This window comes from Lutra lutra, chromosome 10 (assembly GCF_902655055.1).
Source record: "Lutra lutra chromosome 10, mLutLut1.2, whole genome shotgun sequence".
NCBI classification, from domain to species: Eukaryota; Metazoa; Chordata; class Mammalia; order Carnivora; family Mustelidae; genus Lutra; species Lutra lutra.
In genome coordinates this window covers 109,456,967-109,474,486 of record NC_062287.1, presented here as the reverse complement: position 1 = coordinate 109,474,486, position 17,520 = coordinate 109,456,967, and the positions used below count along the sequence as shown (strand labels likewise).

The following is a 17,520-nucleotide window of genomic DNA, read 5'->3' as shown; positions in this document are numbered from 1 at the left end:
AGCAGGGGCTCCTCCTAATACAAGCCGCCCGCCCACAATCCTGCCCCCAGAAGTCCAAGAAAGAGCCAGGTCAGTGCCATGATTCAATATTTTAATTCTTCAAGGGCACAGCTCAAGTGCAGGCCAGTTGGGCGGCGAGGCCACTCCCGTGACAGCCAGAGCCTGTGGCCCTTCGTGGGCTTGGTTCGGGGGGACAGACACCCCCAGCAGAGACACGCTCTCACACACACTCACTCCTATACCCCTAGACCCATCTCCAGGTCTCTCAAACTGGCCCAGGGTCCCACCTGCTCTCAGAGCCCCCCATCCTCTTAGCGCCCTGGGCGCCCACGGCCCCTCTTAGACTTCTTGGTCCCTGAGGGGGGTCGGATGGGGAGGGGGGCAGAGCTTGAGGGCGGCGGTGGCGGGAGAGGGGCGAGAGGGGGCTCCGTGGGCTCCAGTGGGCCAGAGCTGGGCCGGAATCCCTCAAAGGGCGAGAACTTCAGGGGGCTGCGGGGGAAACCAAGGCTGAGTCAGCCTGGACCGCCCCTGGGGTCAGAGGGCCAACACTGCCCAGCCCGCCCCACCTAGGCACAGAGGCTGTGAGGTCAAGTGCCCAGCCAAGCAGCCCCTGCCACAAGGGGTCCCTGGGGGTGGGTGGGAAAACACAGACGAGCACCAAGAGGCAGCCCTAGGGTGGGCTAGCAGAGCCAAGCCCGAACCGGCCTCCCGCCCCAGCTGCGCACTCTCCCCTGTGCCCTGCGATACCTGACCGGGGTCCGGGGGCTGCTGTTGAGGCGCCTGGGGGAGCGCAGCTTAGGCTGAAAGGAGAAGCCCTCCTTGATGCTGTCCAGGACGGAGGGGGCCACATATGTGAAGCCCTGGGGGGACGGATGGCACTCAGTGTCCGCCACTCCTTCACCACAATCCTGCCCAGACCCCCATAACCCTCAGGCCACCCATGACCTCACCAAGAAGGCCTGGTTGGCGCTCTCGCTGAGGGCCATGTCGTCAGGACTGTCCACCGGCGTCTGCCGTGTGAAGTGGGTGTCGAACTGGCTCACGTCCTCCTCTGACTGCTGTGGGCAGACCCGGGCGGCAAGGAGGGGTCAGGGGGCATCTGAGATGGGTCCTCCACCTGCCCCCAGACCAGCAGGTCCTCCACTTACCAGAGACGGCCTGATAGGAGGGTCGACGCGGCGAGCCAGGAGGTCGTCCCAGTTAATGTGCCGGAAGAAAGGGTGCCTCTGTGGGTACAGAGCCCCCAAGCATCCCATCATTTCCACCTCCTTGGCTCACAGAGCAACTCCCTGTGCCCTAAGGCCTTGCCTGCCTCCTGGCGCCTTTGGGGGCTCCACCCTGCCCCCTCCTGGGGCTCCCAAACCCACCTGCACATCAGCAGCGTCCCCGGGGCCACCCCCAATCCGCTGGCTGGGATTCCGTTTCAGAAACTGCAGGGCAAGGGCAGAGGGTGAGGCCCCGGGGGAGAGACACTGACTGTGTGTTCCTCCAGGTTCCTCGGGGCGGGCTGGGTGAGGAAAAGTGAGAGGTGTGTGTGTGTGTGTGTGTGCGCGCGCGGCGGGGGGGGGGGGGGGGGCGGAGGGCCTCTGGAGTGTGGTCCCCACCTACGGACAACCTTAGGCCATCCAAGGTTTGGTGTGATGGGCCCTTCTGCATGAAGCATTCACAAAGGCACCCAGTCACGGGCATCACTCCAGGGCCCTGCCGTGGAGTCCGATCTCTGAGCCTAGCTGCCCACTTTTATCCCCAGTGAATGCCTTCTCAGTGGGAGAACAACTAGCTCATCGTGAATGAACGTTCTGCTGATTAGGACCCGGGACTAGGGATCTGTGCAACAAGGTCGGCAGCTGGTGTGCAACAGAGTGAGTGCCCCAGCTTGGCACTGTGGACCCCAAAGCCAGTGCTCCTTCATCCCCAAGGCATACTGTGCAGGCAGGGAGCCCAGAGAAACTCAGGATTCCAGGCGGGGCCTAAAAGACACTGGGGCCTAGGGACCACGGACAGAGGGAACCCACCTTTTTGACAAGGTCCCGGGCATCCGGGGTGAGGTAGGGGGGTAGCGCCAGCTTCCCTTTGATGATCTTGTCCATCGTCTTCTTCCGGTTCTCTGCCGTGAAGGGTGGCTGGAGAAGGCAGGGGGTGAGAGGAAACTTGTAGGCCTCCCCCCAGGCCCTGGCCCAGCCCCGGGATAGGGACCCCCTCCCACCACCCTCTCCCACCACCCCAAGGAGGCTGGACTTGCCGAGCCGGTGAGCATGTCATACATCAGGGCACCCAGGCTCCACCAGTCCACCGCCCGGTTGTGGCCACTGCGCACCAGAATCTCAGGGGCCCTGGGGGCCAGGGGAAACCATTGGTCGGACTGGGCCCTTCCTGCCAGTCATCCCAATCCCTGGTCCCAGCCAGCTGCCGCTTACATGTACTCAATGGTGCCACAGAAAGTGTGGGTGACCGCATCCTCGTGGATTGACTCCTTGCAGAGTCCAAAGTCCGTCAGTTTGATGTGGCCTGAGGCGGATATTGGTGGGGGGGGTGGTGGTCAGGGCCCACCACGTGGTGCTCCTCAGCCCTCCCTGCAGGTTCCAACTGGAGGTGCAGGTGTGTGGGCGGGGGAGGGGTGCACGCATGCGCACCCTGGCTGTTAAGCATGATGTTCTCGGGTTTGAGGTCCCGGTAGATGATGCCTTGGGAGTGCAGGTGGCCCAGGGCCAGTGTGATCTCCGCCAGGTAGAAACTGCAGAGACAGGACAGGGTGAAGGCAAGGGTAGGCGTGCGGCTGTGCTCGGGGTGAGGGGAATCCCTGCAGCCCCTCCAGAGAGGCAGGAAGTACTACTTACCAGGCTGTGTCTTCCAGGAAGATGCCCTCTCGCTCCAGATGCGTGAAGAGCTCACCGCCTGTGACACAAACAGGTCAGCAGCTGTGTGCTGGGAACCAGCACCTTTGCTCTCGGAGTCTCGGTTTCTTCTTGGGGAGAGTGGGGCTCATAATTCCGGCCCTACCTGCCTCACAGAGCTGCCGTGGGGACTCAATTCAATTCAGCAAACATCTACCGACGCCTACTCGGTGTCTGGCCCTGTGCTGGGCGACGCTGGGGACACAGAGATGAGGAGACCCAGCCACTGCCCTCAGGACGCTCAGTCTAACGGGGAGACAGACATGCACAGAGGGGCTCCAACAGGCCAGACCGAGGCAAGGGCTCCAAGAGCTTCGTGCAAAAAATCTCACAGAGGCGGCAAAATGATTCCCAGCGTGAGGGGACGCAGCCCGTGGTAACGGTGAGAATCGAGGGGGCACTGAGAGGGACATGGGGACTGGAGCTCACAGGCTCATCTGTGCAGACAGGACCTGGCAGGAAGCGGGCCCAACGGCTTCATGGCCAACAGGGGGCACCAGGCCAAGGAGGCCAGGCTTCATCGGGGCAGTTACAAGGAGCCGTGGGATTGTGAGTAGGAGCGTCGGGGACAATTCCCGTGCTGAGACGACGACCCTGAGAGTTCATGGAAGAAAGTGAGCTGAAGGCCTCAGGCCCAGTTAGGAAACCTGACCCGTGCCCTCCCCTCAGGAGAGTGGAGAGGATGGAGGACACTGCCGAGAATGAACCAGCAGGATCTGGGACCCGACTCGACACAGGGCACGCAGGAGAGAGGAACAGGCCATGAACGGGTAGTGGAAATGGACAAAACAAGCCACTGGATTTCCGTACAAACTCCCGCCGTTCCCGTCCACCCCCAATACAGGTGAGGGACACAATAGGTGCTGGACAGACGTTTGCTGAATGAATGAATGAAGGGACATCAGATAGACACATGGATGGACGGGTATGGGGGCCCCCTAGCCATTCTACACACCACATCTCTCCGGGCTTTCCCCAGAGCTCCCAGTGCTTCCTGGCTGGTTCCCTGGCCCTGGTTCCCTAGCTGGGCCCCCGCTCATACCACTGAGGCACTCGAGGATGAGGTAGAGTTTGCCACCAGTCTGGAAGGCATAGGCCAGTTCCACAATGAAGGGGTGCTTCACTGACTCTAGAATGTTCCGTTCAGCCCGCGTGTGTGCTGTGTCCTTGGCGTTGCGCACAATTTTGGCCTGAAGAGGCGAGGATCAATCAGAAAATGGGCACCTTGGGCTCCTTTAGTCCCTCCGGCCATTACCCTTCTGCCACCCTTTATCACTCCATTCTATCTCTCCGTAATCCTGCTACCACTGGTCATCCTTCTCAAGGACTGATTTATCCTCTAGAGGTACCTCTCCACTTGGCTCTAATGACATTTCGGGCAGGTAATTCTTTGCCGTGGGTGCTGTCTTGTACATTGCAGGATGTTGAACAGCAGCCCTGGCGTCTACCCACTGGATGCCAGTAGTGCCCCTATTTATTTAGTTGTGACTCAGAAACATAGAGGCAAAATTGCCCACGGCTGGGAATTACCACAAAACAACATAACCACAACTGACAATAAACCAGCCAATGCCCAAGCCAGGGGCCAGGTCCTCCACCACGTTCACTACCGTCTTCCAGAAGCCTGAAGTCGTGCCTGGAGAACGGCAGCCACCAATCGAGGATGTGTCGGCTGGACACATGACTCACCTTCCTCAGGACTTTCATGGCATATATTTTGCCCGAGTTGGTGCCTTGCACTTTTCGCACTTGGAACACCTGTAGGGCAGGGGAGACAGGATCAACCTCCCTCTCCACATCCTTCCTTCAAAAAGCTCCACCCTGAAGCTCTGGCACTGAGACCCAGAGGCGGAGGCCCACCCAAGGGTGGAGCAGTAAAGATGTCAAGTCTGATTCTGAGAGGATCTGTCTTTCCCTCCTTTACGTTTTTACCTCAGTGTTCTATGGAGGCTCAGCTGATTTATAAGTCTAATTCGCTTTGAGACCCTTTGCTGCTGCAAGACGGGGGCAGGGAGACCAGGGAGGACCGAGGGCCAGTACCTTGCCATAGCCCCCCTTGCCCAGCACACGCAGCAGCTCGAAGCAGTGGGGCCCGATGCGCTCAGGGCCCAGGTTCACACTGGTCTCGGTCAGCTCCACCTCCTCACAGCGTCCCACAGGCCTACTGACACAAGAGGTAAAGGGGGCAAAGCTCCAGGACTCCCCGCGTCTCCCTTCCCAGCCCATACCCTCCTCCCCCAACACAACCCTCACTCACTCCAGGCCAGCCGCCCTCGACTCGGCAAGGGGACACACGTCCTGTGAGAAACCGAGGGGTAAGAGCCAAGGAAGGCACCGGGAATCCCCCCCGCCCAACCCCGCCTCAAGCTGGACTAGTTGGCCCAGGAGAGGAGGGGTCAGGAATGGGAACTGGCGGGCGATGGACCAGCACTGGGGAGGAGAGGCCGAGAGCAGAAAAGGGAGAACCAGGGTAAGGGCTGGGGCCTGGAAGACAGGTCCGGGTTAGTGAGGGTGGGCCAGAGCTTAACAGGGGCCAGGCTCTGAGACGCTCTCGCTGGGGGAAGCCAGGGCGATTCCACCGCCTGGAGGATGGGATCGGCTCCGGGATCGAGCCGTGCCCGGGAGGACCACTCACCGAGGGGCTCGACTCTGGCTCACCCTCGCTGCCTTCCTCCGTCTCCAGGTCCAGGTCAAACACGGCCGCCATAGCGGCGCGGCCCGGGGGGCCCCTCGGCCAGTGCTTGGCCGCGCTCAGACTGACAGCCCGGGGGGCGGGGTGGGGGGAAGTTGTATGTTATCACTCCGCGACCGGGACCGCGGCCGCGCGCGCCGATGACGCAGGAGCCCGCCCACCCACCATCGGGCGGGGCGGAAAGATGGCGCCTGGCGCAAGGCCTCTCGGGAACTGTAGTTGCACAGCGCCGGGCTGCCGACGCTGGTTTAACATCCTTTGACCCGACCCTCACTCGTCCCAGCACTGCTTCCCCGAAGCGGCACAGGACAAGGGCGGCCTGGAAGGCGCTCATCTTGGTTCTGGGAAGAGTTTGAGTTTGGATGGGACAGAAACACATGCAGATATGGGTGTAAACTTTATCCCCACCCCTGTTAAAGCCGTGCGCCAGCTGGGTGGCTGGGTGCTGGCTGGGTGGCGAAAAGCGGGTCGCGTCTCTCTGTTCGCCCCTGAGAGACGACTGCATCACAGTCTTCCTAATGTGACACCTGTCTCAAGGACCCTGTATCAGAGCATTCACTGGGTGATTGCTCAGGTCACGGCTGGGCTTTTTTGTCAGGTTTTTGGGTCTCATTGACTCACCTGTAAATATGGGTTTGTGCTGGAGTTTGCTACGTTGCCAGTTTAAGTACATTTAGTCATCTTGCTACCTGGTACAGAATAGGCACTTAATAAAACTTTGTTAAGATAATAAATAAATGAATACACCAAACCTGGCCTGTGACTTTAGATATGAGCATGGATTCTCATTGAATGGGGCTCTGTAGGGGTGAATCCGGGCTACATTAGGTCTTGGATAGAGTTCTGACTGTTGTTGGAGGCCGTCTGGATGTGCATTCCAGCCGCATGGGGAGGCTAAATATGAACTCAGTTGGACAGAACCCAGGCTGGAGGAGGGTTATTTGATTGGATGTGGCCCTCTGGTTGTAATTCCACCCTCCAGAGACCCTCAGGTTTGGGACCCATTGTGAGTGACCATGGCAGGCCCCTGCTCACGGTCAACACAGAGGCCTGGCCAGTATGGTGTTTATCCTTAGTGTCAGAGGCTACAGGTATCCCTTAGCCATCTCTCCCTCCTCTCTTCCCCAATTCCCAACTAAGCTGAGTCTGAGGGGAGCTGTCCAAGTCTTGAGAACCAGATGCCAGACCTTTCATTAGTTCATAAGCCTTTATTTGGAGAGGGATGCTTGCAGAGCTGGCCACAACTCCCAGGCTGCACAGGGGCAGAGTTATTGGGACAGACTCCCCTGAATCAGGAAGGGAGTGCAGACTTTCCTCTGCCAGTGCTGGTTAGTTATGCCAGAGGCCAATGTACCAAAGCTTGGTGGAGAAGGTGGGTGCTGCCTGGGAGGGGGCGTTCCCTCATCTTAAGGCCACATATGAATGAGGTCAGGGAGCTGAGTGCGGTTTAGGAGTGGAGCGGGCACATAAGACTTAGTAAAAGTGGAAACATGGACCTTGTAGCTTGTCCCTTGACCCCCTGGCTACTGTGGTACACCTTGAGGCAGTGATTGTTCCTGTCTGAGCCTGTTTCCTCATCTGTAGAACGGGGCAATGGTGTCTACCTGGAGAGGAGATGGTTCCTGCTGATCCCAGGTCCCCTGCTTCTACTGCTCAGGCCCAACGAGGCAGGCAGGGCACTGCCAAAAGTTGTCAGCGGGCTCTGGAAATATCCTGGGATTTGCTAAATGAGGGTTGAGGACAGGCCATTTTATCTCAGGTTTTTGTGGGATTTGTCCAAGGCCAGAGGCCCAGCTTCTCTCTTCCTGCAGGGTGCAGGAAGAGAGACAGACCTGGAGGGATGCCAAAGAGGGGCTAAGTTCGGGCCCATTCCCACCTCCCTGTGGTGTGTGTGTGCGCGTGCACAGCTGTTGTTGCTTCTCTGTGACTAGAATCGTGGGGCAGGACTGGGGCGTTAGGGCTGAACTGACAGCAAGAGGGGCCACTGGCCCCCCCACCATACTTTCTTTTATGGCCCTTAAGCTCGGGAGGCCTTCGTGTCAAATGGCCCTGACACTCTGGAACAGCCATGAGGCCTTGGGGGTGGGCCAAGCCAGGGTTGGGGCAGGGGTCCGGGGAGAGAGAGGCACTATTTGAAGTGGGACAGGAAGTGGGCAACCGGGTAGTGGGGCCCATCGATGCCCAGACCCTGGCAGAGGCCCAGCAGGCGGAGGCGAGCCTCAGCCGGGCTCTCCCCAGCACAGGCCACGCTGCAGTAGGGCTCCTCGTACTCGCCCGGCACCAGGATATCCTCCAGCAAATTGAGGCGCAGCAGGCCCTGGTCGTGGAGAGCCTGCAGGGTCTCGCGGCTGGCGGTGGAACTCAGCACCTGCTGATGCTGGGACACCAGGCACATGACCCCCACCAGGTGGCCACGGGCCCGTGGGTGGGTGGGCAAGGCAGGCCGCAGGCCGCAGGCCACCATCGCTGCTGCCAGCAGCAGGTCCACACCATAGAGCTCCAGGATCCAGTCTCTCAGGTAGAAGCCGCCCATGCGGGGGTTGATCTCGATCAGTTTCGGCCCAGCCTCGGTCAGCTTGAGCTCCACATTGAACACCCCATCCAGCAGCCCACAGCCCAGGCAACAGCGGAAGGCTGCCTGCACCAGCTGGGCCTCCTGCTCCGGGGCCAGCCCGGTGGGCATACAGGCTGCCGTCTCTGTGAAGCCAGGCAGCCTCGTGGGGCCGTTGTCGGAGACGAAGGCGGCCAGCAGGCGCCCTCCGAACAGCACCAGGTCCACGTCGTGCTCGGTGCCCTCGACGAACTCCATCAGCAGCATGGCGTTGCCCCAGCCCAGCCCAATGCCGGGGTGGTCGGCCTCCCCCTGCAGGTCACGAGCGATCCGGGAAAAGTGTTCGTGGCACTGTGGCGCGTCCTCCACCAGCCGCACACCCACCGCTCCCGCCCCGAACTCCAGCTTCATGACGCCGGGCAGCGGCACCTGGTGGACGGCCCTCTCCACGTCGGCCTCGCTCTCCAGCGGGCAGCAGGGCACAGCGTGCAGGGAGGGCGCGGGCCAAGGGGGCCCGTGGCAGCGTAGCAGGTGCAGTTGGGTGCAGCTCTTCTGCTTGGCCAAGCGCATGGCAGCCGGGGGACTGCAGGGAAGCCCCAGCTCCTGGCAGAGCAAGGCCGTGAGCACAAGGCAGTCGTCCCAGTAAGAGAAGCAGCCATCCAGCTGCAGGCCACGGGCCCGCACCAGCTCCGCCAGTGACCGTGCGTTCTCTTCATCCCGCCGGTGCTCTGTCACATCGAAATGGATGAAAGTCTGCACCAGCTGGGACGCAAAATGGTTGGGGTCCGACTCCACCAGGTGCAGCTGCGGAAACCACCAGGGCCCAACACATCCAGCTCAGCCCATGCTGGTTGCTGGGGCAATCGGATGGGGCCTAGAGCATGGTTTGGGCCCGCAGGGGAGACAGACTTGCCAGTTCTAGGGGGCTCAAAAAATATTCGTTGATGACTGACTAAATGGCAGGTGCCGAGTTTGCACATCCAACCCAGCCTGGAGGGAGGGAAGGCAGCTGAAAGGAGACAATGCTTAGGCCGGGAGCTGAGTAAGACTCAGCCAGAGGAAAGACGGTGGCAGGAGGGAAAGGGTGTGATCTGGGCAGGAGGGGGCTGGAGCAAAGGTTGGGGGGGGGGGGGGCTCCTGGGCTCATTCTCTAACCAGAGCTTGTAGGGAAACTACCAGGGTTGGGAATTGAGACAGGTGGCCTGGTGTCTTGGGACATCATCCTCTTGGTTGTCATTCACCCAAACAGTTCTGACCCTGGGGGTGCCCATGGAGGAATCCAGTGGGGCCCTGCACCCCAAATCTCACTGCCCGCTGGGGGAACACAGACCGAAAGTGGCTGCTTCCCAGGGCAGAGGGTGCTCCTGAAGAGACGGGAGCGTGGCTGGGAGCACTGGAACACTTGACAGCATGAAGAGGGGAAAGACATTCCAAGTGGAGAGCACAATGTGCAAGGCACGGAGTTAAGAGGCATGAGTATGGCTAGAAGGGTGAATTCCCAAGGGGGTGCTGTTGTACCATGGAAGAGGGGAGAGGAGGCCATTGTGGTAGATTAGGGCCATGAAGAACCTGACCTCTGTTTTCTTATCTGTCCCATAGCGGATAAGAACGTCTACTCTGCAGGCATGGCTTCAGATTCTTTAATGTGAGGCCACTGCTGTGAACTTGATTCAGGATCTGTAAGCTGCTCCCCAGCACCCTCCTCAAGCCCTCAGGAATTCAACCCCCAGGGGCCTGCCCTTCCTGCAGGATGGGGTCAGGCTCCTTAGCCTGGCATTCAAGGTCCTGGTTCTGGTAGGAAACCTGAATGATGGCCCCGCCCCTCCTGCCCATCCGCGCTGGACTCTTTTTGCCCTGGAGGGCTCTGTGCTCTCCCTGAGGTCTTATTTCACCGGGCTGGGACAGAATTCGACCAGAAGCCAAAAAGAATTTAAACTTCTTGGTGTCTCGGTCAGTTAAGCCTCTGCCTTCTGCTCAGGACGTGATCTCCGAGTCCTGGAAAGGAGCTCGGCTTCTCCCTTTCCTTCTGCTGCTCCCCCCACCCGCTGCTTGTGCTCTCTCACTCTCGCTCTCTCTCAAAAACTAAATAAAATCTTAAAAAAAAAAAAAGTTTTGGGACGCCTGGCTGGCTCAGTCGTTAAGCGTCTGCCTTCCGCCCAGGTCTTGATTACAGGCTCCTGGGATCCAGCCCCCTATCAGGCTCCCTGCTTGGTGGGGAGCCTGCTTCTCCCTCTCCCACTCCCCTTGCTTGTGTTCCCTCTCTGGCTGTGTCCCTCTCTGTCAAATAAGTAAATAAAATCTTTAAAAAAAAAAAAAAAAAAAGTTTAGATTTCTAACCTGCGCGGGTTAGCGCGCCCCTGCCCTACTCCCGGGCTCTAGAGCGCCCAGCGGGCCCGCCCAGCGCAGGCTCCGCCCCCAGAGATGCTGGCCCCGCCCCCAAACCTTCTCCGCCCCCGCGCCCAGGGCACGGCCTCCGCCACTGGGGCCCCGACTGCGCGCCGGCCCCGCCCCTCGCCCCGCCCACCTTGAGGCCGTAGTGGCGCGCGGCCTCCCACACGAACTTCTTGCTGACGCCGCCGGCGCCGATCAGCAGCAGCTGCTTGCCCTCCATGAGGTAGTGCGCGGACCGCCGCAGCATGGTCTCCACGAGCGGCGCGGCCGCCGCTTCCTCGGCCGCCGACCGCGGGCGCTGCGCGGCCCACAGCCCCTCGAGCGCGCCGCACGCCTCCAGACACGGGCCGCTGTTCAGCTCCAGGGCCACGGGGATCAGCGCGCGGCCCTGCACCGTCAGCGCGAAGTCCACGCCTGGGCCGGGCCGGGGGCGCGGGCTCAGCACGGGCTGCCGTCCGGCACCCCCACGGCCCCCGGGTCCCCGCCCCGGGCGGTGCGCACTCACCGAGGAAGTCCGTGCGGGCCTGGCGCCCGCCGCGCTGTTCCGCGCTCAGGCCGGCCTCCAGGGCCAGCACTGCGGCCAGCGCGGCCTCGGCCCCCGCCTTGACGTGCTGTCGCACGACCGCCACCTGCCCCGGCTCACCCAGGCCGCACCGGGCCAGTGCCACCTCCAGCGTCTGTGGCAAGGAGCTCTGGTGCCGCAGAGGCCGGTCCTCACGGCCCACGCTGCACACCACCTGGGAAGGGTGTGGCTGAGGGTGTGGGCCCAGGAGGAGCCGGCCCAGGACTCCTGCACCCGCCACCCGCTGCCCCTGCACACCTACCCCTATGCTGAGACCCAGGCCAGACCTCTCACTGGACATTCAAGTGGCCCAGGCCTCTGTGACTTCCGCCGCACAAACCACTTTCCCTGCCACCAGCCCCTCTGGTCCTTTAGACCCTAAGGGGACTCTACCCAGGCTTCCACCTGCGCCGGGGTCTCTCTGCTCCTTGGAGGTTCCAAACATGCTTGTTCCTAGCTCCTGCAGGCCTGGGGGCCCGTGCCACCCTGATGTGCACCCCACCCAAGACCTCCATGAGGGCAGGGTTGAGAGACTCTGCCTCAGGTTGGCTCAGAGCTGTGTTCCCAGGAGGGTCCCCAAGCTTTCTTGAGTTCCCCAGCTTGGAGCCTCTTCTATAGGACTCCAGACACGGGCAGTTCAGGGACCCTGGGTCAGCCTCTTCTGTGGGTAAGAGCTCCCTGGAAAGAGGATTCAGCCCTGGGCCCTGGTACCTGGTACCAGGCAGGGCTCCTGAGGTAGGAAGGGTGGAAAGGGAGGGGAAAAGCGTCAGACCCAGGAGTCTTCCTAGAGACCACCAGGACTGCCCCCAGAGGTTATGTCTTCTCTCTGCCTGGGGCCCTCAGCCCCTCATGAGGGCTGGGCTGGGGTGTGGCGGCGGGGTCCGGATCTAAACTTGGGCCAGGCTCACCTTGCTCAGCAGGGGCCTGTCACCCTGGGTCCGACAGACCACAGCGCAGATCCGCACAGCCAGCTCAGGGCCAGGTGGGGGACTGCCTGGAGAAAGACAGTGAGGCCTGAGCCTGGCACAGAGCAGCTGGGAGGGTAAACCGAACTCCCACTGCGGGCTGGCCCAGGGGGCTCTCACCTGGGAAAGGCAGTCGGGCAGGTGGGCACACAGCCTCCACCAGGACACTCTCCTCTTCCTCCAGTTTCTCCAACAGCACCAGCACCGTGTCCGCCACTGCGCCCAGCTCCCCTCGCGGGTGCACACGCAGGGCCTGCCGCCCCCGCCAGCGCCAGCCACTGAGCTTGACGGCCACCTGCAACGGGGAGGGGAAGGAGGCCTCCTTACCACCCCATGAACCTGTGGGGTACCAGAGGATCCAGTGTGTAAATAGAGGTAAGAAGGGAGGGGATTGCCACAGAGATAGATGCCAGCAGTAGGGCTCAAAGTTGGGGACAACTTCGCAGCAGGACCGGGTAACCATCCCTGCGTCCCATCCTGCTGGCATCTGCACAGACCTCGGAGGCAGGAGCCTGTTACCTGCAGGGCATCACCCAGGGCACCAGAGTGCAGAAAAGCCCCTACTTCCTCCTTCACCAGTGTCTCCTGGCCCTCTTTGCCACTCAGCTCCACCAGCCGTAGGCCAGGGGTGGCCTCCCCTCCCCGCAGCAGGGCCGGTGGCTTATAGGTGAAAGCCAGGGTCGCTGGCACGGCCACACCACCCTGCTGAGCCAGCAGTCGCCTTGTCAGCAGCCTGTCCTCCAGCAGCCGGGCCAGCTCAGCCGAGGCTCCCGTGGGGCAGGTCAGGTCACGGGCAAGTTCAGCTGCCTCTCGACCCCGGCCAGGTCCCAGCCCCAGGCCCGCCAGGAAGTAGGTGGCTCGGCGTGGGGGGACAAAGTCATCCAGGAATGTCAGGCCCCCTGGGTGGAAGCTCACAGCCTTAGAGACCAGCAGGACCGCCTCGCCCGGCTGCCCGGGTGCTGGCACCTTCGTCAGCCAAGCAGGGGACAGGCAGAGGAGCATATTTCCTGTGGGCGGAGGGAAGAGGGTTGCTGGCCAGGGAAGGCTTAATGCCCCCATGCCCTCCACCTCCAGCCCGGGGCCCTGGGTAGTAGGGGGCAGCTGTTCCCGGAACCCACCCCCACTCAGAGCATGGCAGCTGGCCCAGTGGAATGCAGGCACTTGCCAGGGTCAGTGGGTATTTCGGGATGTGGCCGGGCCAGGCGAGGGCTGCCCTTTCCGTAGGAGCGGGTGGAGGAACATGGGCACATACTCACCCGGGCTCTGGACCCCACCCTCCAGGAGCACAGACAGAAAGGTGCTGGGGGATCCCAGAATGCATAAGGTCACCTCCGCACCAGGGCAGCCTGGGGGGGTGGGGGCGGGGAGAACATGGCCAAGCTCAAGAGGGGCTCCCCCGCTATCTTTCTGCCTACCCTTCCCTGCCCCATAGCCCCGCCCTCCCCATGCCCCCCACCCCACCCCATCCCTCATCCCTCTGTCCCTCTGGTGTGGGCTGAGAAGGGCTAGAAAGGGAAAGGGAAGCTGCCTGCCCATCCCGCCCGCGTGAGGCTGGCTCCCTCCTCTCACTAGCTAGCCTGGAAGGTACTGGAGGCTGAGTGACTGGAGACCTGGGTTCTAGCCTGGGCTCTGACATTGACTTTCTCTGTGACCCGTGGCCCCCATGCAGTGCAGTTGCTGGGGGTGGGAAGAGGGGGGAAATGTCCCTGTGCCTCAGTTTCCCAGTCCGTGATTTTCATGTATTCTAGCTGGGAACCCTGTGTCCACACAGAACTTTTGTGGCCACCTGATCTATAGAACAGATATAAAAATAAATACAAATAAAACTGATAAAGCTGGGAAGCAGTTTTGGGTCCCAACTGTTAGCGGCTTCCACAGCAGCTCCCAAAACCCATCTATAGGAGCTCCAACTCCACACAACCTAGATTACAAATCCCACGGCTGGGTCTTCTGGGGACAGGAGGGAAGCCTTGATCTCTGACTTTACCGGTGCCAGATGCCCTTTGAAACAATGCTTGCCTGCCTGACGTTGACTGGCCTTGCCTCCCCGGCTTCGGATCCAGCCAGAGCCTGGGGGGAGGGGCCGACCTTGACAGGGATGGGAAGCAGGCTGGGCTGAGGGCACCTCCCCCCGCCCCCCAGGGCTGCCCCCCTCCCTGAAGCCCCTGGGCACCTGTGCGGGGCACCTGGCTGCGGTCCTGGGTCTCCGGAAGGCCAGCTTGCCGCAGACAGCTCTGCAGGAGGCTGTAGCCGTGGACAGTCCAGGCCCGGGCCTCCGCCCCCTCGAGGGAGCCCTTGCAGTCCAGGCCCACGTCCTGGCGCCAGGAGCCAGGGAAGCAGCCTGGGGGCGGCAGGCCAGAGCCTCCTCCCCATGGACCCTCCTCTTCCTCCAGGTCCTTGGTGCCCAGGGGGCAGTCCCAGTCGGGACCCAGCGGATCCAGGGAGAGCTGAGAGGGGCAGAAGTGGTGGGTCTGGGGTAGAGCGAGCAAAGGGCCCATTAAGTCACTCAAGGGTATAAGCCCTCCACACCCCTAACCTTGGGCTATGTTCAGGGCAGACACTGTCCTAGGAACCAGGAGGGGATGGTGTTGGATTAGGGGGTGAAGGCCTGTCACTAGGAACATGTAGGTAGGGGTGCTTTGCAAACTCCAGGTACAGTGCTCCAGGGGGGTTGGGGGGAAGGTAGAAAGCAATGTGCCGCTGGCTGGACCACTGCCCCCCATCCCACGCTGAGGTCTGTCCTAGCTTGGTTCGTAGGACTAGACGTACGTGTTGGTCTGTTTTGTTCACTGAAGCAGTCCTAGCACACCATAGCTGCTCAGTAAACACGGATTGAGAACAGATGAACGAACCGAGCAATCACTTGGGCTGCTCATTCCCCTCTGGCCTCGGTAACCTGTCTATCACCATCGGGGAGCTCTGCTGAGACCTGGATGTGTAGATGAGGCTGTCCCATGGCCACCCAGGTAGGCCTTGAGGACCTACTGTGTGGCCAGCCCTGTGCAGTGCACTGGTAGGGGAAAAAGCTGGTGCCCTTTTTTCAGATGTTGAGTCACAGAAATGCTTTCTTTGGATGACATTTTACACCCCTGCCCCTCTCTGAGGCAGGCTAACTCCCAATGAGGCTACTCAGACTCTGTGTGACCATAGGTGGGGACAGTAGTGGACTTATCCTCCAGGGGACAGCCTGAGCAACCTTGGGTAAGTTACAAGGTTTCTTTGGCCTTGGGGGGCCTGGCACCTGCCCCGTCCCACCCCAGGAGACCAGTGAGGCTTAGCCTTCAGTCACGGGGATGCAGTGTGCTGCGTCCGGGAGGGCACGTCTGCGCCTGAGACCTGGGCTCGAATCCAGGCTGACCAGTTCCAAATTCTGAGCCTTGTGCCTTCTCTTAGAAGGTGTGTTCCAAGAGGAAGAAGAAGGTGTGCGTCCCCTGAGAGCCCAGACCGTGCTCTCACTGCTATGTTCCCAAGCCTAGAATGGTGTCAGGTGCATAGCAGGGGCTCAAGAGGTGTTGTGGAATGAATGACCGCCAAAGGGGACCACCTGTGCCCATCCCCGGGGCTGCTGGGGGAGCCAGAAGTGCCCAGCCCGAAGCAGCTGCATTTCCCACGCACCCGGGGCCATAGGTCTGAGCTGTCTGCACAGGGGAGCCCCCAGGGTGAGGCTTTTGGGTGCCAAACGCTGCCCTCTGGGCCCTCCCTCTGACAAGGGGCTTGGGCCTTTTGAGGGGAAGGAGCAGAGGAGACTCACCATCTTACAGGTGCAGTGGCTGAGAAACTGATGGCAGAGACAGAGAGAGACAAAGGAGGGAGTCAGGGCAGCGTGGTCTGCACCCCATTGCCCAGCCCCTAAGACTCTGGAACAGAGAGGTGGCTAACAAGGCCCGAGCGTCCTGACCCTGGCATGTGTCCAAGGCTGCCCCACCCCCTCAACCCAAGGGGGTGGGATTTCTGCTGCCGGGACCCCGGGGGTCCTGCCCACCCCCGCCCCAGAGCTCAAGCCTTGAGGGTTGCGCCAGGCCCCATTGGGGTCCTAGCATCCCGCCCTTCCAGCGGGGGGCGCGCTGGGTCCCCGTGGCCCCTGGCCCCTGGCCCCCCTCCCTGGCTCTCCTGGGGGCGCGGGCTGGAGCCGGGGTACCTGGAGGGCTGCAGCGGCTCGGCGGGGCAGGCGGGCGGCGCGCAGCGGCGGGGGGTTGGCGGCGGCAGTGGCGGCGGCACAGCGGGAGCGGGCGGCGCCGCTTTATATAGAAGCGACCGGGGCATGCCCAGTGCGGGGCAGGGGCGGCGCGGGGCCCGGCCGGCACCCCCTCCGGCCGCCCCACCGCTCCGGTGCAGACACCCGCCACCCAGCCCGACACCTGGGCTCCGGGTGAAGCCTGGAGGGAGGGCAGACCAAGGGAAACAGGATCACAGCCGCAGGGCTGTGGCGAGGGACAGAGGGACAGAGACAGAGAGTCCGGAATGGAAGCGGGATGGAAGAAAGGGAGCCGAAAAGAGGAGGAGGGGAGGGGGAGAGCAGGAGAGGGCAGAGAGGGGTATCAGGGCTGCCCTTGGCCTTTGGGGGTGGGGTGGCCAGGAGATTAGTCAGGGCACAGGATCTGGAGTCCTGCCCCCGGATGGAGTCCTGAGCGGATGGAGTCCTGAGCGCCCTAGCACACCCAGCCCCCAGCAGCCGGCCTCAGCCACGAGCACTGTGCCCTAAGCCAGACTCTCCCAGAAAGGCAGCGTTGGACGGGGGTCCCTGTACCTCTGTGGGGCTCCTGCCTCACCTCTCCTGGCCCCCATCAGAGTGGGGATCAGTCAGTAAGAGGACCCCACAAGGGCAGGCCCAGTTTCCCAGGAGACCCTCTGCCCTGCAGGGGGCCAAGAGGGAAAGGGGTGCCCAAGCTGCAGGGTTCCAGTGGATGTGAGCCCAGGAAAGGGGGTGTGTACCGGGTCTGTCTTGCCCATTGACACCCACGTCTGCTGGACGTGCCTGCAGTGACACCCAGTCTCCCCAGGACACACGACCTTACCCCAGGTTCGCTTACCCAAGCACCCACAGAAAACACCTCAAGAGACCCGGCTCATGACCACACATTCAGAGATTCACACCCTCTCCTTGAGTGTCACAGGAGGTAGGTGTCAATCCTAGCGCCAGCTGTAGGACCTGGGCACTTCCCTTTCCTGGTCTGAACCTCACTCTCCTCCTGCCTAAAACGGGGCTAGTTCCCATCTCTCAGGGCTGTGGGGAGAGTTAGTACGGGGTCCCCTGCACACGCACCACACGTAGCCTGTGATTACAATCCCAACACCTTACAGCCTCAAACCCACAGCTTTTCCCTGCTTGTCTCCGAGTTGGAGACTCCATGGCTGTCCCTGAGAACCTTCTGGGCTGGGGTCCCGTGGCCTCTGTGGGGGCTGAGGTGGAGGCTTTGGCTGTACAGAGGACCCACCCCTGTCTACCACTGAAGGGACTCAGAGGG

The 17,520-nt window shown here is 61.6% G+C and overlaps 2 protein-coding genes across 11 annotated transcripts; both read right to left on the bottom strand.

The window, feature by feature from the left end:
* Nucleotides 1-77: 77 nt before the first annotated feature.
* Nucleotides 78-5,689, bottom strand: RPS6KB2 (ribosomal protein S6 kinase B2). Of its 5 annotated transcripts, none has more exons than XM_047693433.1 (15): nucleotides 5,530-5,689; nucleotides 5,152-5,192; nucleotides 4,935-5,058; nucleotides 4,584-4,652; nucleotides 3,937-4,084; nucleotides 2,838-2,895; nucleotides 2,634-2,734; nucleotides 2,418-2,508; nucleotides 2,243-2,333; nucleotides 2,016-2,123; nucleotides 1,368-1,430; nucleotides 1,149-1,226; nucleotides 951-1,058; nucleotides 748-860; nucleotides 78-489 (listed from the first exon to the last, which is right to left on the bottom strand). In XM_047693433.1, exons 1-15 carry the CDS (start codon nucleotides 5,599-5,601, stop codon nucleotides 312-314), a joined length of 1,443 nt encoding a protein of 480 aa, XP_047549389.1. In that variant the 5' UTR covers nucleotides 5,602-5,689; the 3' UTR covers nucleotides 78-311. The 5 variants fall into 5 exon arrangements, with proteins under 5 accessions (XP_047549389.1, XP_047549390.1, XP_047549391.1 ...); XM_047693434.1 differs by having other exon boundaries at nucleotides 4,935-5,055; nucleotides 5,530-5,688; XM_047693436.1 differs by having other exon boundaries at nucleotides 347-489; nucleotides 748-825.
* A 1,090-nt stretch (nucleotides 5,690-6,779) lies between these two features.
* Nucleotides 6,780-16,512, bottom strand: CARNS1 (carnosine synthase 1). Of its 6 annotated transcripts, none has more exons than XM_047693419.1 (10): nucleotides 16,194-16,258; nucleotides 15,807-15,833; nucleotides 14,229-14,502; nucleotides 13,312-13,401; nucleotides 12,575-13,062; nucleotides 12,176-12,350; nucleotides 11,999-12,084; nucleotides 11,034-11,265; nucleotides 10,662-10,942; nucleotides 6,780-8,941 (listed from the first exon to the last, which is right to left on the bottom strand). In XM_047693419.1, exons 2-10 carry the CDS (start codon nucleotides 15,807-15,809, stop codon nucleotides 7,715-7,717), a joined length of 2,856 nt encoding a protein of 951 aa, XP_047549375.1. In that variant the 5' UTR covers nucleotides 15,810-15,833; nucleotides 16,194-16,258; the 3' UTR covers nucleotides 6,780-7,714. The 6 variants fall into 6 exon arrangements, with proteins under 6 accessions (XP_047549375.1, XP_047549374.1, XP_047549377.1 ...); XM_047693418.1 differs by having other exon boundaries at nucleotides 14,229-14,526; nucleotides 16,194-16,249; XM_047693421.1 differs by lacking the exon at nucleotides 14,229-14,502 and having other exon boundaries at nucleotides 16,194-16,208.
* Between the last annotated feature and the right edge of the window lie 1,008 nt (nucleotides 16,513-17,520).